Source organism: Chiloscyllium plagiosum, unplaced genomic scaffold (assembly GCF_037043375.1).
Source record: "Chiloscyllium plagiosum isolate Xiang-an unplaced genomic scaffold, Cpla_swu_hap1 HiC_scaffold_7, whole genome shotgun sequence".
NCBI classification, from domain to species: Eukaryota; Metazoa; Chordata; class Chondrichthyes; order Orectolobiformes; family Hemiscylliidae; genus Chiloscyllium; species Chiloscyllium plagiosum.
In genome coordinates this window covers 20,338,285-20,362,500 of record NW_028270145.1, presented here as the reverse complement: position 1 = coordinate 20,362,500, position 24,216 = coordinate 20,338,285, and the positions used below count along the sequence as shown (strand labels likewise).

The following is a 24,216-nucleotide window of genomic DNA, read 5'->3' as shown; positions in this document are numbered from 1 at the left end:
TACTCTAGGTATGGTTGAACCAAGCTCTTACACAATTGAAACAAGTCTTCACAACTCCTGTAGTTAACTCTCTTTTCAATATAGGTGGTTTGGGAATGCCATCTATTCAATAAAATAACATTTCAGTAGCTTGTTGCATCTGTATTTTAGCCTTTAGTGACTTATTGACAAGCCCATCTCGATCCCTTTTATAGATCTACATTTTTCTACTCTGCGTACCCGTTTCTCCTACCAAAGTGGATAATCTCATTTTTCCATATTATATTCCATCTGCCAAGTTCTTGCACATTCATGTTTATCCAAATTCTTCTGAATCCACTGTACATCTTGCTCCCAACACACATTTACATTTAGCATTGCAACATCTGCAAATTGAAAATACTACATTTGATCTCCACCTCCAATTATTGATATATATGGGGAACTGTAGAGGCCCTAATACTAATTCTTGCAATGCCCCACTAGTCTCCCTGTTAACATGAGAATGACCCTTTTTTTTCTATTCTTGCCAGTGCATTATATCCTATCCCATGTTCTTTAATGTTTCTACCTCGTCTCTTGTGGCGGAGGTTATCAGAAGCCTTTTTGAAAGTCTAAGTATACTGCATCTATCAGCATTCCTTTATCAATTTTGTTAGTAACATTTTCAAAAAATCCAACTAGAGCAAACATGGTTTTGTTTTTGGAAATGCATGCTGACGATGTCCAAAGAGACCATCAACCAAATGTCTATCCTATCTTCTGTAATACATTCTAGCATTTCCCCTATTCTTGATATAAAGCTACCGGTTCTGTAGTTCCCTGTTTTCTCTCGTTTCCTCCTTAAATAGTAAGGCAACACTTGCTACCTTGCAATCCACAGGTTTGCTGAGCTTTTTTTGAGTTTTTGCAAGATGAAGGAATGTATTGTTGCTCTAAGTCAGGCAATAGTCCTTTAAAGACTTGAGAAAGCCAGAAGCAAGTGACAGGAATGCTGGGACTTAGGAGCTTTGGAAACCCTGCAGGGGTAACAAGTCCTTCAAGCGTTGGAGAGGCTAAAGGAAGGTCACCTGAAGTAAACCAGCAGGAACCAGCAAAGAGGCTGAGAACTGGGACAAGTCTCCTGGCCCTGATGCTAAAAGTGATGGCAGGAGAAATAGCAAATGCACTTGTAAATTTCCAAAATTCACTGGACTCTGGGGAAGCTCCAGCAGATTGGCGTCACATTTGCTGTTTTCCACTGTTTAAAACGGGAGTTAGACAAAAGGTGGGGAATTATAGACCAATTGGCTTAACTTCTGTAGTGGGGAAAATGCTTGAGTCTGTTATTAAAGAAGAAATAGCAAGGCATCTAGATAGAAATTGTACCGTTGGGCAGACACAGCATGGGTTCATGAAGGGCAGGTCATACTTAGCTAATCTTTTGGAATTCTATGAAGACATAACGAACACAGTGACATCAGGGACCCATTAGATGTGGTGTGTCTATATTTCCAAAAGGCCTTCAAGAGGGTGCTGCACAAAAAGCTGCTGCATAAGATAAAGATGCAAGGCGTTACAGGCAATATATTAGCAAGGATAGAGGATTGGTTAACCAACAGGGAGCAAAGAATGGGAATATATGAGTGCTATTCTGGTTGTCAATCAGTGACTAGTAGTGTGCCTCAGGGATTAGTGTTGGGACTGCAATTATTCATAATTTACATAGATGATTTGGAGTTGGGGACCACATGTAGTGTGTCAACGTTTGCGGAAGATGAATGTTAGAGAAAAGTGTGCAGAGGACTGTGAAACTTTGCAAAGGGACATAGATAGTTTAAGTGAGTGTGCTAAGGTGTGGCAGATGGAGGACAATGTTAATAAATGTGAAGTCATTCATTTTGGTAGGAATACCAGTAAAAAGGACTATTACTTGAATGGTAAGAAATTGCGGCACACTACTATGCAGAGAGCCCTGGGTGTCCTTGTGTATGAATCACAGAAGGTTGGTCTGTCGGTACAACAGGTAATTAGGAAGGTAAATAGAATTTTGTCCTTCATTGCTAAAGAGATTGAGTTTGAAAGCAGAGGGGCTATGTTGCAGCTGTACAGGGTGCTGGTGAGGCCACACCTGGAGTACTGCGTGAATTTTGTCCTCCTTACTTGAGAACGGATGTACTGGTACTAGAAGGGGTACAGAGGAGGTTCACTAGGTTGATTCTGGAGTTGAGGGGGTTAGCTTGTAAGGAGACACTGAGTAGACTGGGATTATATTCATTGAAATTTAGAAGGATGAGGGGGGATTTACAGAAACATATAAAATTATGAAGGCAATAGATAAGATAGAAGTAGAGAGAATGTTTCCACTGGCGGATGAAACTAGGACAAGAGGACATAGTCTCAAAATTAGGAGGAGCAGATTTAGGACTGAATTGAGAAGGAGCTTTTTCACCCAGAGGGTTGTGAATCTATGGAATTCCTGCCCAGTGAAGTAGTTGAGGTACTAAATGTTTTTAAAGCTAAGATAGATAATGTTTTTGAACAATAAAGAAATTAAGGGTTATGGTGAGTAAGTGGAGCTGAGGCCATGAAAAGATCAGCTATGATCTTATTGAATGGCAGAGCAGGTTTGAAGGGCCAGATAGCCTATTCCTGCTCCTAGAACATAGAACATAGAACAGTACAGCACAGAACAGGCCCTTTAGCCCACGATGTTGTGCCGACCACTGATCCTCAGGTATGCACCCTTAAATTTCTGCTCCTAGTTCTTACGTTCTTATGTTTGGAAGCCTTAATGGGGCAACAAAACCCATAAGATTTCAGGTCGCCAAGGAAGGATCATCTGGTTTACACAGGGCTGCAGCCAAGCCATACATGTCAGAAAGGGTGAGGACAGATAGAGGTCTGAAGGACTAAAAGAAGGCCAGCTGGGGCCAGATAAAGTGACAATAGACGACAGACCAGATCCATAGCTCTCTTTCACGGATACCTCCACGGTAAAATTACAAGAGGGCCATTTTATTTCTCAAATGGGTAAGGAGAAAGTGAGGGTGAAGCATAACTTTGTTGAAAAGCTGCAGGGGAGTTTAGTAGAAGCTGAACTGATGGCAGCAGTGTCTGTGCAAATTGAATAGTTTAGGGGTAAACTCATTTGAAAAAACAAAGGGAAAAGGGAGGGGAACATACCTTCCAGCAGACACCACTTCTGAGGCCCTTTTTGGCATTCAAGTAAACACAGAATTACCCATTTGGAAATCTATGGTACAGAACCAAGTTTCAGACCTCAACTAGTCCAGTCGCTAATCGAAGTAAAATGAGGGTAAGGTCCTGGATGCAGGTTCAGAGACCTGCAGAGGCAAACCTTCAAATACCATTCAGCAACCTCCTGGAAATCAAATTTGTAAAAGCGCTTGACTGCCATACATGGATTATAGAACTAGACATTGAAAGGTTCAGACTGGATATGTGGCACAGCCCAGTTAACAAGTCCGACAGCTAGCCTAAGACAGGTTTTGAAGCCGGATTAGGCTGAAGTGAGTGAATATGGAATAGTTTTGTGTCTCATATCAACTTTTGTATTGTTCTTTCATGTTGACCCTGTAACAAAATGCTCACTGTAAAGAAAATGGTGAAATGCTGTATCCTATTTTTGTAGTGGAAGATGTTACGAATATAGACTGTTTAAAAATAGACTATTAATATTGAACTTGCAACATTTGACTTTAATAATGGAGACTTTCATGAACTACAAGTGTCTGTTTTTGTAGAAAGGACACTGTTTACCTAAAATGACTGCTGCGATCACTTGATAAATACAATCAACCCATGCAGAATGTACAAAAACCTCAGATTTGTCATTTTAATCAAGAAACACTGGAAACTCTGTGAGCTGTCAAGAAATTTGCAGCTCTTGTTTTAGTCATTTGTATGATAATGTCAGATATTGCTCATACCTCTTATGGCCTTATTAAAAATGACAAGTTACCTGCAGAGTATTTGATTGGAAAAGACAATGGAACTGGACTAAGAAATTAAGAGTAAACCATATTTCAGTAGCTTACTTTGAGCAACAAAGAGAAGCTCCTCTCTTCCTCATACTCTCTTTCTCTCTTTCTCAAACTCAATCTCTGCAAGCCAGAACCAATGAAAGAAACAAGTCAGGACAAACTTCATTTGACTGAGCAGCCAAGGGTACCTGAAAAGTTGCTTCCACAGGAGCAGAAGATAGCAGCATAGCAGTTTGGAGGTTTCACTCTCTCAATTCAGATGCTCTTTAAAAAAAACTGAACTGTTACAGCATTTTATCTTCCAGTTGGCACGAGATGCCCCATTACTTTCACCCCACCCCCAATTTTCTTTCTAAGCTCATTACCTCTGTTTTTATGTTTGGTGTGTCACATTTCATTAATTTTTGATAGTAAAACTCCGCTCTCTTACTCAAGAACATTTTTGAATTGTCTCTCCTGGTGTCTAGAGCAGTCGGAAAGGCTGTTGAAAAGCCAGACAAGTCTTGCTCCCACGAATTTGCAGCTTTCGTTATCATCTGTGTGCTTGTTCAGGACACTCTCACTTACCTGAACTTCATACGTCATTGGACTTGACCTCATTTCGACCATGTCTCTTACCCATGCCGGGGCCATTCCCAAGGTTCCTACACAAACCTTGGTCACTTGAAGTAAACTGTCTCACTTAGCAGAGTCTTGTGTCTGGCATTGGCATTCCTAATGCCATTGCACCCTCCCCTTGGCAGGAAGATTAGATTTAACCTGGCAGGGAGTCTTCTCCCCATTAGCAACTCCCTTAGTTGTGTTAAAGGCAACAGTTCTGTATTAAAATAGGAACTGGGACAGTTTGGTATCGAGTAAATCTGTAGGCTGTTTCTTTCAACCTGCTGTCAAAGTTTATACTGATTTCTCTGTCAGACCATTGGATGATAGATGGTATGGAGCTATCTTCACATGTTGAATACCATACGACTTTAGGAAATACTCAAATGCCCTGCTGGTAAACGATTACCTGTTATCTGTGATCAACACTTCAGGGAGTACATATATTGCAAAAGATACGCAGTTTTTCTATCGTCGAGCACGTTTTTTAACAAACAAACTCCATGCACGTGGAGTGGAGATCCAAAATGACTAAGAACATTGAGTCCATGAAAGGATCTGCGTAGTCGACGTGTAACCAAGCTCAGGGTTTACCTGCCCATTCCCATGAATGTGGGGGAGCTGGCGGTAATTTTTGTCTTTCACATTCTGGGCACTGCCCCACCAATGTGGCGATGTCTGCATCCAATCCTGGCCACCAGACATATTTTCTCACCAACATCTTCATTTTGGAAATCCTGGATCACCCTGATGGAGTTCAGCCAGCATCTGTCAGTGACCCTTTTCTCGGGACACTCACTCTTGCTCCCTATAATAATATGCCATCCTTTATTGTGATCTTGTCTCTCTGGGTCCTAAAACGTTTCAGTTCTGGCTGTGAGGGCTCTTTTGGTTTCCCCATCACCACCAGTTGTTACAGTTTCGCCAGGATGGATCTTTCTGCTGCCAAAGTCTGATATTGTCTGCTGTATCCAGAAAATTTAAAATCATTGCGGACTTTTCTAGTGGCAGTACCATATCTGTATCTGCTAGCGGGAGGTGGCTCAATGCATCCACATTTGCTACTTGGCCTCCTGGATGGTGTTCTAGCATGTAATTGTACACACTTAGCGCCTGCCACTGAATTCGGCTTGAAGCTATGGGTTTAAATAGACCAAGCAGAGGTTTGTGGCCTATTATTATTACAAAGTTACGTCCATAAAGGTATTGGTGGAACCCCCCCAACTCCAAATATGACACCAAACCTTCCTCCTGTATCTGGGTTTAATTATGCTCTGCATTATCCAAGGTGCTGGAACAACATGCTTTTGGACATTCCTCTCCATTGAACCACCTATGAGCTAATACCACCCCGATGCCATATGGGAAGGCATTGCATATCAGTATCAGATTTTGCTTGGGATCATAATGTGCCCATACCTTTAGAGAATGATATCTGTTTCTTCACTTCCCTGAAAGCTATGGCTTGGCTATGTAACCATTTCCAGGCTGACTTTTTTTTTAAGAGTGGATGCAAAGGCGCCAGGATAGAGGCCAGGCTATGGATGAATTTTCCATAATGATTCACAACCAAAGGAAAGATCTAAGCTCTGGTACAGACGTGGGAACTGGGGCATCTTTAATCACTGTGACTTTATATTCCAATGAATGTAACTCGGTCTTGTCAACTCTGTAGCCCAAGTACATCATTTGGGATGCCAGAAATATACATTTTTCCTACCTTGGGTGTATGTTTGCTTGGGAGAAACATCTTAGGATTGTGTCAAAGTTCTCTTAAGTGCTCATTATTGGTCTTCCCTGTTAGTAGCATGTCATCTGGATAAATGGCAACCTGGGCTAGACCTTGCAAAATGTTCTCCAACGTCCACTGAAAAATTTCACAGGCTGACAATATTCCAAACGGCAGTCTCATATATGGGTATTAATTATAGCATACTTCTAGGAATCCTCATCTAGCTAGTTGGATACAAAATTGGCTTGAAGGTAGGAGACAGAGGGTGGTGGTGGAGGATTGCATTTTGGACTGGAGACCAGAGTACCACAAGGATCGATGCTGGGTCCACTGCTTTTTGTCATTTATATAAATGATTTTGATGTGAACACAGATGGTATAGTTAGTAAGTTTGCAGATGACATTAAAATCGGTGGCGTAGTGGATAGGCAAAAGTGAGGACTGCAAATGCTGCCAACCAGAGTTTAGATTAGAGTGGTGCTGGAAAAGGACAGCAGGTCAGGCAGCATCTGAGGAGCAGGAAAATCGACGTTTTGGGCAAAAGCACTTCATCAGGAATGGAGGCAGGGAGCCTCCAGGGTGGAGAGAGAAATGGTGGGGGGGGTGGGGGGAAACTGGGGAGAAGGTAGCAAAGAGTACAAAAAGTGAATGGAGGTGGGGATGGAGGTGATAGGTCAGAGGGGAGGGTGGAGCAGATGGGAACGGAGATGGGCATGAAGAGCTGAACAGTCACCTTCAATAGAATCATAAATTATCAAACTATTAAGTAAGTTTGCACCAAGGAAAGTCTGGCTTCAGTGAGTGGGTGATGGAGTTTAATCTAGATAGATGTGAGCTGTTACATTTTGGTAAAGAAAATCCTTGCAGAGCTTATACACTTAATGATAAGATCCTGGGGAGTGCTGCAGAACAAAGAGACCTTGGAGCGCATGTTCATAATTCCTTGAAATTGGAGTTGCAGTAGATAGGGCTATGAAGAAGGTGTTTGGTATGCTTGCCTTCCGTGGTTAGTAGTTGAATATAGGAGTTGAGAGGTCATGTTATAGCTATACAGGACATTGGTTCGATCACTTAGAGTCATAGTCACGTGGGTCCAACTCATCCATGCCGACCAGATATCCCACCTGCTAGCACCCAGCCCCTATCCTTCCAAATCCTTTCTATTCATATACCCATTCAGATGCCTTCTAAATGTTGCAGTTATACTAGTCTCCACCACTTCCTGTGGCAGCTCATTCCATACACATACCACCCTCTGCGTGAAAAAGTTGCCCCTTAGGTCTCTTTTCCATGTCTTTCCCCTCTCCCCCTAATCCTATGCCTTCTAGTTCTGAACTTGCCCACCCCAAGGAAAAGACTTTGTCTATTTATCCTATCATGCCTCTCATGATTTTGTAAACCTCTATAAGGTCACCCATCAGCCTCCGATGCTCTCTATAGCTCAAATCCTCCAACCCTGGCAACATCCTTGTAAATCTTTTCTGATCCCTTTCAAGTTTCACGACATCTTTCCGATAGGAAGGAGATCAGAATTGCACGCAATATTCCAAAAATGGCCTCACCAATGTCCTGTACAGCCACAACATGACCTCCCAACTCCTGTATTCAATGCTCTGACCAATAGAGGAAAGCATACCAATCGCCTTCTTCACTATCCTATCTACCTGTGACTCTACTTTCAAGGAGTTATGAACCTGCACTTCGAGGTCTCTTTGTTCAGCAACTCTCCCTCGGACCTTACCATTAAATGTATCTTAAGTCCTTCAAAGATTTGCTTTCCCAAAATGCAGCACCTCGCATTTATCTAAATTAAACTCCATCTGCCACTGCCCATCTGATCAAGATCACATTGTAATCTGCGGTAACCTTTTTCACTGTTCACTACACCTCCAATTTTGGTGTCTTCTGAAAACTTATTAATGATGAAAAGTACTGGACTGAGCACTAATCCTTGTGGCACACCACTGGTCGCAGGTCTACAGTCTGAAAAATAACCCTCCTCCACCACGCTCTGTCTTCTACCTTTGAGCTAGTTCTGTATCCAAATGGCTAATTCTCCTTGTATTCCATGAGATCTAACTTTGCTAACCAGTCTCCCATGGGGAACCTTGTCAAACACCTTACTGAAGTCCAAAAAATCACGTCCACCACTCTGCCCTCATCAATCCTCTTTGTTACTTCTTCAAAGAACTCAATCAAGTTTGTGAGACATGATTTCCCATGCACAAAGCCATGTTGACTATCCCTAATCAGTCCTTGTCTTTCCAAATACATGTACATCCTGTACCTCAGGATTCCCTCCAATAACCTGCCTACCACCGACGTCAGGCTCACCAGTCTATAGTTCCCTGCCTTATCCTTACCACCTTTCTTAAATAGTGGCACTACGTTAGCCAACCTCCGGTCTTCTGGCACCTTACCTGTGACTATTGATGATACAAATATCTCAGCAAGGGGCCCAGCAATCACTTCTCTAGCTTCCCACAGAGTTCTAGAGTACACCTGATCAGGTCCTGGGGATTTATCCACTTTTATGTGTTTCAAGACATCCACCACTTCCTTCTCTGTAATATGGACATTTTTCAAGATGTCAACATCTATTTCCCCACATTTCTATGTCTTGCATGTCCTCTTCCACAGTAAATATTGATGCAAAATACACATTTAGTATATCCCCCATCTCCTGCTGCTCCACATAAAGGCAACCTTGCTGATCTTTGAGGGGCCCTATTCTCTTCCTAGTTAGCCTTTTGTTTTTAATGTATTTGTAAAAAACCCTTTGGATTCTCCTTAACTCTATTTGCCAAAGCTATCTCATGTCGCCTTTTTGCCCTCCTGATTTCTCTCTTAAGTATGCCTTTATACTAAGGATTCTGGTATACTGTGTTCAAATCTGGTCTCCCTGCTGTAAGAAAAATGCTGTTAAATTTTAAATGGTTCAGAAAAAAAATTACAAGGATGTTGCCAGGGATCGAAGGTTTGAGCTATAGGGAGCAGCTGGATAGGTTGGGGCTATTTTCCCTGGAACGTCAAAGGCTGAGGGGCGACTTTACAGAAGTTTATGAAATGATTAGGGGCATGGATATGAAGAATAGTTAAAGTCTTTTCCCCAGGATGGGGGAGTCCAAAACTAGAGAGCATAGGTTTAAGGTGAGAGAGGAAAGATTTAAAAGATACCTAAGGGGCAACGTTTTCACACACAGGATGGTGAATGTATGGAATGAACTGCCAGAGGAAGTGGTACAATTGTACAATTACAACATTTAAAAGGCATCTGGATGAGTATATGAGTAGGAAATGTTTAGAGGGATTAGGGCCAAATGCTGGCACATAGCATTAGATTAATTTTGGATGAGTTGGACAAAGGGTCTGTTTCTGTGCTGTACATCTCTATGGCTCAATTCCTCTATCATCACAGTTTCAAGTATACATGGCTCATATCCAGCTTCACGAAGGACAGCAGCTATGCCAGCTTTGTGTATAAATCCTGTATGTGAGGGATTGGGTATGTATCCAGCTGTGGACAGCACTTTACCATTTGTTTAAAATCCCCGCAAAGGCAAACCAACACATTGGGATTCACATCGGTGCTACCCGCTCCACAAACTGGACTGGTTTGATGATTCCTTTACCTTTCAGTCTTCTGATTTCTGTCTCTACTTTTGCCCAAGAGCAAGTGGCACTTGGCGGGCCTTGCAGAATTGTGGAATTGTTTCCTGGTCAACAGTACTTCCTTGGCACATTTGATAATCCCTAGACATTCCTGAAAAACAATCATTTTCTAATAGAAAAATGTTGAGCTAATCTCAGTGAAGCAGAATATACATCTCCTGTCATTTTGAGAAATTACCATTTAAAATGAGCATGAATAAGAAAGTGTTAAAGATGAAGGACTGATGAAGGCCTCACTCATAAAACAGAGTAGACATTCTGAGAATCATCTATTGAACAGTTCAGCTAGGAATAAAATATTAAGAGAGGAAGGGGAAAATCCTACTGCTGCAGCCAGAAATAATAAAAAAAGAAAATCTGGACAATGTCTATACCTTAACATTATTATTTTTATTTGCAGTTTTCTTTTAGCTCTTATATTGATCTGTCTTGAGCAGATTTAAAAATATGTTCCTGGTTAGTCAGTACTGATCTCCAAAGTGCGTTTCGAATTAAAATTTGTAATGTATTAAATATACATCAGTAATTTAATCACAAGTACACACATACAGCACCCTTATTGCAACTTGCTAATTAACAGATTAGATCAATTTAAAAAGCTGCTTTGCAAAATTGGGATGATGTGTGACAGAGTTGAGAGTGTGGTGCTGCAAAAGCACAGCAGGTCAGGCAGCATCTGAGGACCAGGAGAGTCAACATTTTGGGCAAAAGCCCTTCATCAGGAATGAGGCTGTGAGCTGAGGGGGTGGTGAGATAAATGGGAGGGCTGAGGTTGGGGGGAAGGTAGCTGAGAGTGCAATACGTAGATGTAGGTGGAGGTAATGGTGATAGGTCAGAGAAGAGGGTGGAGCGGATAAGTGGGAAGGAAGATGAACAGGTAGATCAGGTCATGAGGGCGGTGCTGAGTTGGAAGGTTGGATCATAGATAGAAGGGAGGGGAAATATTGAAACTGGTGAAATTCACATTGATGCCATGGGGTTGGAGGTGGAAGATGAGGCATTCTCCCTCCAGGCGTCAGGTAGTTAGAGAGTAGTGATGGAGGAGGCCCAGGACCTACATGTCCTTGGCGGAGTGGGAGGGGTGTTGAAGTGTTCGGCCACAGAGTGATGGAGTTGATTGGCGCAGGTGTCCCGGAGAAGTTCTCTGAAGTGCTCTGCGAGTAGGCGTCCTGTCGCCCCAATGTAGAGGAGACCGCATCTGAAGCAACGAATACAGTAAATGACGTGTGGAAGTGCAAGTGAAACTTTGATGGATATGGAAAGCTGCCTTGGATAGAGGTGAGGGGGGAGTGTACAGGAAAAGGTGCCGGGAGGGGAGCATGGGTTGGTGAGGGGCATGGACCTGACGAGGAATGGAATAAGGAACAGTCTTTATGGAAAGCGGATAGGGCAGAAGAGAGTAAGGTCTTTGTTCAAATACAAATATCGGGTTCTGATAGCGATTTTAGGTTAACATGATGCAAAAGGAGGTGAGATGAAGTTTGTTTTTATTCCTTGTGAGCCAGTTGCACCTCTGGACTACAAGGAAACCTTGGGTTACTCTTGTCCTTGACAGTAGTGTCCTCATAAACCTCATGTAACTCAAGGAATGTTTGCTAGTCATCCATTCTTTCTGGAAGGAAAATTTAAGAATTACCTTTCATTGCTGCCACAGCAACCAATTTGTTCCTAGGATTGTAAAATAATAGGTTTTTAAGCTTTAAAGCTGGGAAAACATGTGTTTCACAATAATGACTGTTATCAGCCATTGGACATTTATGCTGGAAATGTGTTGCTGGAAAAGCGCAGCAGGTCAGGCAGCAGGTCAGGAATGAAGAAGGGCTTATGCCCGAAACGTCGATTCTCCTTTTCCCTGGATGCTGCCTGACCTGCTGCGCTTTTCCAGCAACACATTTCCAGCTCTGATCTCCAGCATCTGCAGCCCTCACTTTCTCCTCATTGGACATTTATGGACAGTTATATTGGACATTTTAATTTTTTTATACCATGAATAATCTCCAACATGTATCTCCAGCAATGTATTTAGACTACAATGATCAATTGAATGTTTTTACTTTTTCTTTCAGGCTACAGTAGTGGATTTGCATGGCAGTGAAGACCATGGTATGTATAGCTAATATACATTCCTGAATCTGATATTTCGATTTCTTTTTCTTTAGTATTAGTTGTGTGCTTCCGCTTTTCATTATATTTATAAAAGACTTGGATAAAGGAATATAGGTATATGGCTGTACATCTAAGTTTCTGACAACATTAAATTAGCTGGCACAGTGTGTAGAGTGAGTAATTGGGAGAAGAAAATCGCAAAAGGACATTGGTAGATTAAGTGTAGGGGCAACAAATGCTGCTGGAGCTCAGTGACATGATTCTTTTTGGATCTAATGAAGACAGATCAGAGTATTTTCTTAATATCAAAATACAAGCAACTATGGATGAGCAGAGACACTGTCCCAAGAACAGAAGCTATTAAAAACTTTTGGATATGTATAAAAATTATTATAAGGCTAATAAAATGTTGTTTGTATTTAAAGAGATCTGGAATACAAAAAAAAGTTTGATTGGTACTTTTGTGAAAAGCTCTGGTTAGACTTCATGTGCAGTAACCAGTTTCAGTTCTCAGCATCTCAACTCAGAAAAGACAAGTTGGCTTTGGAGGAACTGCATGTCTGATGCACTAGAATAGTGTCAGAGCTAAAAGGTTAAATAATGAATAAATATGGTTATATGGACCAGGCATCTATTTCCTTAAGTATAGACATTGAAAGGATGATCTTTGAGATGATCAAAGGAGTTGGTAAGGTACAGAGAAACAATTTGCTCTGGTAAACTAGTCCAGAGTAAGGGGACATAATCTTAAATATTTGGCTATGTAGGCTAATATCAAGAATCTGGAACACACTCCTAAAAGGCTGTGGTTGAGGGTTCAGTTAAAAGCTTCAAGATTTGAGAGACTTTTGTTAGAGTCATATGGAAACAAAGCAGGTAGGTGGAATAATGGAACAGATCACACATGATCGAATCAAATAACCTACTTTTGTTATTGTTATAAAAGTTTTTAAATTTTGAATGGACTTCTCAAATGTTAATTCTGATCTCTTTCTCTACACCTTCTCTGTGGCTGTAACACTGTATTCTGCACTCTGTTCTGCTACCCTCATGCGCTTTGTATGGTATGGTCTACCTGTATAGCACACAAAACACTTTTCACTGTATCTCAGTACATGTGACAACAATAAGTCAATCATGAATCATATTACTCTGCCTTTGTGTATGAGTAGACATGATCATAAAAGATGTTGCTGCAGATTGGTAATGATTAGAGTTAAACTGTTGAATGTTTGTTGGGGAATACTTCAATAGCAAATGTTGTATTATTTGGGAGTTGCTACTTATGCATCCATTTTTGCCAGCCCTGCAGTTTAAATATTTGTGTGCTGAAATTCCATGTATTGAAGACCATTGTTTATTCTATGGTTGTGACTAGTTTCCATTCCAGAACAACTTGTTAACTCTCATGGATGAAGTCCAGAAAACAAGAGTGCAGTTGAATCACCAAACATCTGTTACTTCCTCGTATTTGCCAATTTTTTGTTTTGTTTGAATGGTTGTAAGTGAGTTAGAGATGTGTGAAAATATATTTCACATCTAAACCTCAGGGATTAGTTAATAGGCTGCAGGGAATCTTCTACAGTAAAGAGAAAAACGTTTCATACCTTTCTAAATCTGTTTTGATGTAAAATAGTAATTACTTGTTAAAATGCATCATTCCATGTGTGCAGATTTAGTAGCAAGATGCCACCATAATGTATCAATATTTGTAGCCACTGTTTGCCATAGCTTCTGTGTGTGGGAAAGTGTCCTGCTTCCACTAGACAATGTTAATCCATAGACTGTTGTGGGAATCATGAATTTATGATTGGATTTTCCCCCTAGGTTTCAGAAGGAAAGTACTCTTTATATGCTATCCATGATACGCTTATTGCTCGGCCTCCTGCTTTTGTCATTCTAAACTGGGTAAAACCCATGTAAATATACCAGATATGTGTTAAATTTAACTTGCTGCATGAAAAGGAAACTTTACTTTTTTGATGTGTATTTGTTTTCACAAGGTCATAAGAAGTAGGAATTGCCAATTTGGCCCATTAAGAAGGCTACCTATCCATTCAGTAAGATTATGATGATTTGAGCTCCCTTATCAATCAAAAATCGGTGTTGCGCAGCCTTAAATATAATCAGTGACTCTGTTAATCTCTAGGCAAATGATTTTCAAAGACTGATAACCTTTTGAAAAACCCTAATTTCTGTCTCAAACAAAGTAATTATTGCATTCTATGACTCCTCCTGTCTTTCTTGGTTTGTTTTGAAGTTATCTGGTATATTGTGTTTTCTTTGGGATCTTCATGAAATTCTTTTTTGGGCAAAGAGGAGCAGAGAAGTTTTTCAGAGTACATCTGGATCCAAACACCTTGACATCAACAGTTTTAAGGGAACTTGTTTTTGATCTTATTGAAATTCTAAGGGAGAAAAGTTCTTGGTCCAAAGCCAAAGTATAATTGTTCTGACTTCCAGCCTTACAAGTACCATGTAGCTGGCAATAGCAAGTGCAATTCCAGCCATATAATGGTGACTTATAGCTTTTAAAACACTTTGCTTTGACTAAATAATGATTTTTAACAAAATAAGTTTTAATAGAGTTTTACTTTGGACTATCTAAACATGCGTATGTGAGTGGAATGGAGAAGAACCTTCAGTGGTTGTCTTACACAGTTTGCTGGCAAATTCCCATCTCATCTGATTTTGTCATGTCAATCTGATAGTAGACTTAATCCATGTCAGACAAAATGACTTTGTCCAATATCTTTGTTCCCTATGGGTGTGAATCTACAAAGAAAATAAATCACAGTTTGGTAGATTTGTAACTTTCTGCTAAGTAACATGAAAATAGAATGTCATTTTCAAAGTCTGAGGGAGCTTTAAATGCGACACCTAGGTTTTTAAAAAAGTGTGATTAACCTCCTGCGAAGCCTCCTAGAGATGCTTTAATGTGTTAAAGGTGCAATATAAATCTAAGCTGCTTTTGTATTGTATGGTATTGGTACTGACTGCAAAAATAAAATCCAATTTCCTTCTACTCTGTCTTGTTTTCTCATCAACTTAAATTTGAAAAAAATCTTACAACGGCTGGAAGAATTTTATACAATGTAAATTTCATTCTGACAGGATACATTAAGAAAAATCTTTTTTTCTTACAGGTGTGCTTGTCAGGAAGATTTTAGAAACAAAGAAAGATTATGAATCTTCTAAGTCTGTAACAAAATCCAAAGACCACGTAAGGAAAAATTGTACACCTACTGTAATCTAATATGGTACTTGTGAAACCATTTTATAATATGGATACAGTTATAATGAACCTTTTATTGAGTACTACATGGTTTAGAAAGAAAATCTGCTTTCAGTATACTTTCTCATTTTGTGATCCGGGTTTAAATTTAATTTTGTGACTCACTCCACATATATAGTTTTATTTGATCTTTTTCTGAAATAACATTAATTATTGAGTTCCATCCTCTGAAATTATCCTCCAGTTTATATTTTCCAAACAAAGTTCTGTTATGACACTGGGATAGCAAGCCAAACCAAAATAGACTCATCAACATTGGATTTGCAACAACATGAAATTAAAAAGTTTCGTGACCCTCAAAATTGCCCAGTTATTCCTAACCAGACATTAAGAATAACAGTTATAAGACACCAAGGTTACAACTCATAGAAATTAACAATTTATTTTTGTAACTTGAACAGAGCAAAACTAAACAGCAAGATAAGGTAATTAAGGTGTATGATTTAAATTCATTGATTTTCACTGATTATTACCCCCCATTCATGCATGCAAATAGATACACATAGTTAAGGGATGAATGAAAAAGAAAATAAAAGTTGTAATGTATTAATTCAGTAACTGATTCAAGGATCAGTACGAGGCCTTTATGGAATCCTTGAACAAAGCATTGTATTTTGTTTGAATTCCAAAGTCACCAGTCAAAGCAAAAAGCTTCCAGCAGGATTTGGGGAATGTTCACTTCTTCCCTTATAATCTAGGGTTCTTTTCTGAGAACATTCAATACAACAGGAGAGAACATCATAGTTTTCTACAGAATATTAACTGCCAACAATTGATTTTACTATAGAGGAAGATGTTGTTGTCATTAATTATTGATCTTTCCATCATCCCTTCACACTCCATTTGATTTCCAACATTCTCATTAAAAGAGGACATAGAATCATTGAGAGGTCATGTACATCTCCCAAAACCACATCAGTTCCTAATGTCATGATCTTCTCTTCATCTGCCTGTCCTCATTCAAGAAACACACTAACATTCAATTTTCACGGCCAACCAATCAGCTGATGTACCCATTTATTACAAACACAATAGCCTGACTAAGCAGTACTAAGATTCTGCCAATATCCCACCATATATCACTACCTCTTTCACCTGTTCGAGTCATTTCTCCAGACAACAGGCAGATTAAGCTACCTAAGAAATTAAGATGTGCCAGTGTCTCGAAGTAACACGAATACTGTAGAGTTTAAATGGGGTAATGTAAAATTGTCTTGCTCAATGTTGCTACTCAGCATAAAAACTTGCTCCAAATAACTTTTAACCAACAAACTAATAGCAATAGTTTTGTGTGTGCCCTTTCTTTGTTATTAATGTTCTGTGATATGCGCTTTGCTAAATGCTACCTTATCTTAATGGTGAAATTCATCTTATGGGCAGCAGGTCTGAATTCTTCCAAGTCAAAAGAAAGGAGATACAGATCTATCTGGAACAAATAACTTTTGTACTCAAGTCTCTGGTAATGTGTTCTGTACCAGAAGTCTGATCCAAATCTTTTTGCATTCTGAGATAGCCAGGATTGTGGTTGTGTCGGGAAAGTAAGCCATGCAGGAAGCGATTTGTCCTCTGAGATTGCATTGTCAAGTTTTCTCTTGTGTTGTGCCTAACTTCCTAAGGCAGAACATTCTGATGCCTAGAGGTTTCCTTTTTAAACATATTCCTTCATCCTTTTGATGACCAGAATAATGAGGGAGTAATTACCACATTTATTTGCTTTACGAATTATTAATGTTATAGTACAGATGTTCATACTAAAACTATTTGTTTTGATTAAATATATTCATACTTTAAGGCTTTCTTGATGCTATATAAGTGATGATTTGCAGATAAAATAGTTTTGATCCTATCTATGTAAACAAGGATACTATACTTGGAAAAGGTTGAAGTTAGTGCTGTATGTCGCATGTATTTACAGATTTTCACATTTACTGGAGGAATATTGTAACGTATAGGTTATCCTCTAGATGATGCTGTTGTTAAAGAAGGAAGTGAAATTCAAAGCAAGAACTAAAAGAAATTGAAAGCAAGGATGTTTTAGCTGTTTGTAAACCATTTGAACCAAAGAAAATAGTTTTTTTTTTAACAAACTCAGAGATTTTTAAATAAAATTGCCCGTTGGAGTGTTACAGTTGGAAAGTTGAAGGCAGATTTCTGTAATTTTTCGCACATAAATATATGTTGTGATGCAAATAATGACCAGAAAACAAACCTGAGACAATTCCCTCTAAGAGCTGTTCATATCTGAAACCGAGGAGAAAGTGAGGTCTGCAGATGCTGGAGATCAGAGCTGAAAATGTGTTGCTGGAAAAGCGCAGCAGGTCAGGCAGCATCCAGGGAACAGGAGAATCGACGTTTCGGGCATAAGCCTGTTCCCTGGATGCTGCCTGACCTGCTGCGCTTTTCCAGCAACACATTTTCAGCTCTGAAACAGAACTAAGGAACATAATTTTTAAAAAGAGCTGAAAACTGTTTTTGTGCTTAATTCTCATTTTAAAATCCTTTTTGTACTATCTTGCAGCTTAAACATTTAGTCTAAGGTTCTTAATTCAAAGCTTAAGATTGGTGAATAAATAAGATTAAAACCTTATGTATAGTACCATTAGTGGTGGCAACTTTTTGTTTGTGTTATGGTCATCAACTTTGTTGAGCATCAGTTGGTGTGGCTCAGAAGTTCCACAATGGCATAGCAGTTTTTACCATATTTGCTGCTGAGGGAGATGATAGAGTGCACAATTCATTGGGCTCTGTTTACTTTCCATCCTCTTCTCAACAAGCTGGGCTTTTCATATATGCTCTTCCAAATATTTGGCATTCAGAGATCATGACCATCATCAACTGTCTCCCAATTGTCAATGTCTGCCATCTTCATAACTCACTTGTAAGTGTCCATGTATGTTCCATTTTGCATCTGAATTTTATGAGAATGCCAAACAGCATTCTTTCAATCACTTTGAGGAACTTTGTTGGCTTTATCTTGGTAGACAAACATGGCCGATGTTAATATGAGGATACCATTTCTGTTTTGAATGAGAAATCTTCAAGGTTGCATGCTAACCTTGGTGCACACCAAGGGGTGATCTGCAATCTTTCAGCACTACAGTAGTTGTACATGTTGAGAACACTGTTCAGAATTATGTCTGGGCATGACCAGACCCAGCTGGTGCCATGCGCTGATCTTGTATATCTTCAGACACTGTGTGGCTTGGTTTGCTTTGAGAGAAGGGACTGGTTACACAAAGATTGTGGTAGTGGTAAAGCTGAAGTAGTCTCCATCTGCTCTTCTTGATCATTCCATTCCCTTATGTCTGAGGCAGTTGGATCGTGTCTTATGGCCTACATCAATTCTGGCATTGAAAACACCCAGCAGGTAATGATATCTTGCCTTGGAGTTCATCTAAACGCGATGTCAAGCTCCTCTAACTCTTTTGCCTTTGAAGTGGAAATTGGCATTGTAGCAGAGAAACTCATGGCATTAACTGGCCCTATTTGAGCCGAAAGATTGATGGAGAGAACACTTCCTGAAGCGTTTGTGGGGTGTTTCTTACACTGAAGTCTACATCTTGCTCATTTTTTATAAATTGTAAATATATATGCTTTCTGTTAATGATCTATTCTTGGTGAGCCTTGTCTGTTAATAGGTTGACCATTGACATAACTTCCCTCTCAAGTTTCATGTCAATCATAGTTGTCTTGAGCATGTTTTCAACCAGCTGTCAGTTCTGTGCACTTAGCAGTGACATTCCGGGTTGGTTATCAAAGAGTTGCTATCTTTGTTTGTTTACCTGGTACAGTGGATTTTTCCACTTGTTGAACAAAACTCAAAGCATGATTTGAGGCAAATAGATCCTCCCAGAATACCTGCAGTACTAGTTCCCGTCACTGACTTGCATTGGCTTTATTATTTATAACTGCTGAGCATCAGCTCTCACTCCCAACTCAGGGAACATGGCTTTGAGAAGACGATGGTGGCCTCTACGCTAATGGCTGCATAACCATCCTTTTTGGTCTCAGCTTCTGTTTCACAAAACCAAGGTAAAAATCACATGACACCAGGTTGTAGAACATAGAACAGTACAGTACAGGAACAGGCCCTTCGGCCTACGATGTGCCAAACATGACACCAAAATTAACTAATCCCTTCTGCATGCCCTTGGTCCATATCCTTCCATGTTCATGTTCTTATCTAAAAGTCTCTTAAATGCCCCTATCGCATCTGCCTCCACAACCATCCCTGGTGAATATTCCAGACTCCTACCATTCTGTGCAAAAAGACTTGCCCCTCACAACAATACAACACGAGGTAAACCCTCCTACTTAATTTAAAACCAGCAACACAGAAAAGATTTATCCCGCGCAGTAATCTGTTAAAATTTGGGTGGCCAAATACTATTTAAGGTAAAAATTAACAACTTTATTTCTTAAATTATAACAGAGAATAATTAACTAGCAACTACTTACAAGTCCTTACTCTTAGCTTTCTTTTACCTTTCCTTCTATAATATTCATCCGATAAAACTCCCGATTACAATTTACAAAACAAAACGTCTTATCTCAAAATCAGGCAGCTTTCATTCTTCTTGGTATTTCAGTCTTTTCTTCTCCTTGGGGATCCTGCTTCACAGGTTACTGATCAATAAAGGTACCTTTTAAGAAAGCTATTTTCTGAGCAGTGTGTAGATGTCATTGGCTTGGCAGTTCTCCTCTCGACTGTTCAATTTTCACCGGTCTTATACCACCTCCCCCCCCCAAACATCAGATTATGTCATTGGCGTTTAAGATTGTCAATATACTAAATTCATACTGGATTGGAGTTTGTTTTTTGGGGGGTATAATTTAAATGGATTGGCCTACTTTGAATCTATTTTGTTGTTTCCAGGCAACCAGCTAATCAAGTTGTTCCACCAAATGTTACTTTTTATTTTCAGAACACTTGGTTCTATCAGGTAGTTCTGTTGCTTTTAACTCTCTTAAAGGTACAGTACACCCACATCTTCATAACACAGCTCCTTTAAACTTGCCCCCTCTCCCCTTAGTTTTATATATTTCAACTCTGGGAAAAAGATTCTGACTGTTGATCCTATCTATTCATTTCATAATTTAACAGACCCTCACTGCTCCAGAGAAAACAACCCGAGTTTTTCTAGCCCTCCTTATAGCTCATTCTCTCTAATCCTGGAGTCCAACAGGTTTATTTGAAACCGCAAGCTTTCTTAAACCCCCCCCCCCCCCCCCCCCCCCCCAATCTTCCTCAGGCAACTAGTAAGAAATAATACATCGGACACAGAATTTATAGTAAAATATCAAAGAGTCATACATCTTATGCAAGTGTATTGAACACACCTTCCCATAAGTTGTAAACCCTTTGATCTTTTGCTATAAGTTCTGTGTCCAAAGTATTCTCTCTCTCTAGCTGCCCAAGGAAGGAACGGGGGCTCCGAAAGCTTGTAGTTTCAAATAAACCTGTTGGACTATAACCCGGTGTCATGTGGTTCTTGACTTTGTCCATCCCAGTCTAACACCAGCACCTCCACATCAAAACCAACGTTGTCAGTAAGGAAGAAATGCCAGAAGCTACAAATCTCTTTCTCTCTCTGCAGAAGTCTCTGAGCATCCAATAAAGTTTCCAAATATCAGGTTTTCTGACTCCTTGTAAAAAAGTATTGTGGCCATTTTTGAAAGATATTGATCCCTCTTGACTTTAGTCTGAACTGAAGATGTCTTCAGTTGCCAGCAATTCGACTTGGTTGACAAGAAGCCCTAGGACAGTGTGAAATCATCAAATCTCATCTTTTGTTTCAAATCCTTGCACGTAAGTGGTTTTCCTTCTGCCCTTTTTCTTAAGCATCATCTCTACAGAGTTAAAAATCACAACACCTGGTTATAGCCCAACAGGTTTATTTGGAAGCACTAGCTTTCGGAGCGCTGCTTCTTCATCAGGTGATTGTGGAGAATAAGACTGTAAGACACAGAATTTATAGCAAAAGTTTACAGTGTGATGTAACTGAAATCATATATTGAAAAAGACCCGATTGTTTGTTAAGTCTCTCATCTTTTAAATGACCATGTTGGTATCTGTTCTTTCCTATGTAAATCACAAAACCTTTTTTTAAAAGTTACGTTCTGAAGTGCACTTTAACAATTGGTGTCATGTCGGTCCAGGTAAGGTATTGAAGGTGTTAACTCCCTATGAAGCTGTCTGTGCCACAATGCTCAGAGAGGTTGAATAGGCTGGGGCTGTTTTCCCTGGAGCGTTGGAGGCTGATGGGTGACCTTATAGAGTTTTATAAAATCATGGTGGGCATGGATAGGGTAAATAGACAAAGTCTCTTCCCTTGAGTGTGGGAGTCCAGTACTAGAGGACATAGGTTTAGGATGAGAGGGGAAAGATATAAAAGAGACCTAAGGGGCAGCATTTTCACTCAGAGGGTGGTATGTGTATGGAATGAGCTGCCAGAGGAAGGGGTAGAGGCTAGTACAATTGCAACATTTAAAAGGCATCTGGATGGGTATACGATTGGGAAGGGTTTGGAGGGATATGGGCCAGGTGCTGGCAGGTGGGACTAGCTTGGATTGGGATATCTGGTTGGCATGGACAAATTGGACTGAAGGGTCTGTTTCCATGCTGTACATCTCTACGACTCTATGACTGATTCTAATCTAAAAGACAGATTTTCAGATTCATGCAGTTTTGAGCAAAGTAAAATGTAATTCTGCAAGTACAAATTCACCCCACAAACATACACGTGTATGTGTGCATGGGGCGGGATGTTATGAGTGTCTGTGAGAGGGTGTGTGTATGTGTGTGTAAAGGGGTTTAAGTGTGTGTGTGTGTGTGCGCGCGTGTGTGTGCACGCGCGCGCACATGGTGCAATGGGGTCACCTATAGTGTGACGTGAACCCAAGGTTTCAGTTGAGGCCATTTCCATGGGTACCGAACTTGGCTATCTGCCTCTGCTCTGCCACTTTTCGTTGTTGCCTGTCCCGAAGTCCGCCTTGAAGGACGGTCACCCAAAGGTCTGAGGAACCGTAATGACCTCCTCAGGAGACAGACATGAGGTGCAATCGACAGGGTAACCTTCGTTGTCCAGTACTTCCAAGGAGCCGAAAAACTATACCCTGTTCTTTGCGGCCTGCAACACATTATCATTGAGGATGAGCACCTCATCAAGACCTTCCCCACACCTTCTCGCCTTTTAAACAGCCACCGAACCTCAAACAGATCGTTTGTTCATAGCAAATTGTCCGGCTTTCAGGACAATACCATACAAGCTTGTCACAGTGGGCACTGCAAGATGTGTCAGAATTTTGACACGGATACCACCTTTATGCATGGAGACACCTCCCATTATGTATGTGGCAGGTACTTATGTGACTCAGCCCATGTTGTCTATCTCATATGCCCGCAGACAAGGATGCTTTGAGGCATGGTACATTGGCGAGACCAAACAGAGGTACTGCAATGGCTGAATGGACGCCGCAGAGCAATTAACAGCCAGAAGTGTTCCCTCCCAGTTGGAAAACACTTAAGAGGTCCGGGACATTCGACCTTGGACCTTCGGGTGACCCTCTTCCAAGGCGGACTTTGGGACAGGCAACAATGAAAAGTGGCCGAGCAGAGGCTGATAGCCAAGTTTAGTACCCAGGGGAATGGCCTCAACTGGGACTTTGGGTTCATGTCACACTACAGATGACCCCATTGCACTATACACGCAGAGACACACACACACCCTCTCTCATACACTCATACATACACTCCCACACACACCGTCTCACAGACTTAAAGTTCTTTACACTCTCACAGACACTCATTTCCCCCCACCCACCCACACACACACACAAACAAAAGTTTGTGGGATGAATTTGTTCTTGCAGAATTACATTTTACTTTGTTCAAAAACTGCATGAATCCATGTAAGATTCTGAAAATCTGTTATTTTTTAGATTCGAATCAGTTTGACCATTGTGGCACAGACAGCCTCACAGGGAGTTGACATCTTCAATACCTTATCTGGGCCGACATGACACCAGTTGTTAAAGTGCACTTGAGAATGTAACTTTTTTAAAAAAACATTTCACGATTTACATATGAAAGAACTGATACCAACATGATCATTCTAAAAGAAGAGAGACGTAACAAACAATCATGTCTTTTTCAATATATAATTTCAGTTACATCATAATGTAACCTTTTGCTATAAATTCTGTGTCTTACAATCTTATTCTCCACAATCACCTGATGAAGGAGCAGCGTTCTGAAAACTAGTGCTTCCAAATAAACCTGTTGGACTATAACCAGGTGTTGTGTGATTTTTAACTTTATACACCCCAGTCCAATACCGGCATCTCCAAATCATTTCTACAGAGACGGTTATCTTTTGTGTTGTACCTGTGTATGTTGCGATTAAGAGGATATAGTTCTACTCCGAGATTTATTTTCAAACTTAGATATTTACCAGTGTGTGCCATTTATTTTAAGAATATGTTTTATGTTCTAATAAACAGATAGTTTGAGCTCATGTAAGTCTCTCATTCTGGTTAATAGAACAAAAGAGAAGCAATTTTCCATTTTGCTAATTGAATCAACACATTGATATGAATGATGTAATGAGTGGAACAGTGGGGTTCGATTACTAATGCGTTCCTTCATGGTTTTAATACCTGGAACTTACTTGATTGTTTTTAGGGGTCTGAGAGGAATTTCTCAAAAGTTTTTCTAAGATTGGCAGTTTTTTGTCCACTCCCAAAACTTGGGAAATGGAGTAGAATGAGCTTGTCCTTTTTAATACTTCTGTATGTTTTTTAAAGATTAATATTGATGAATCATTTTTCTATTTTAAAAACTGACA

The 24,216-nt window shown here is 40.1% G+C and overlaps 1 protein-coding gene across 3 annotated transcripts in view; it reads left to right on the top strand.

Moving 5' to 3' along the window:
* The window catches only part of ift54 (intraflagellar transport 54), a 174,724-nt gene that overhangs the window by 121,847 nt on the left and 28,661 nt on the right, over positions 1-24,216 (top strand). For all 3 annotated transcript variants that reach the window (XM_043693120.2, XM_043693118.2, XM_043693119.2), the window contains 2 exons: positions 12,036-12,072; positions 15,222-15,298. In XM_043693120.2, the coding sequence (XP_043549055.1) occupies positions 12,036-12,072; positions 15,222-15,298 (114 nt within the window). The remainder of the gene's footprint in view (positions 1-12,035; positions 12,073-15,221; positions 15,299-24,216) is intronic.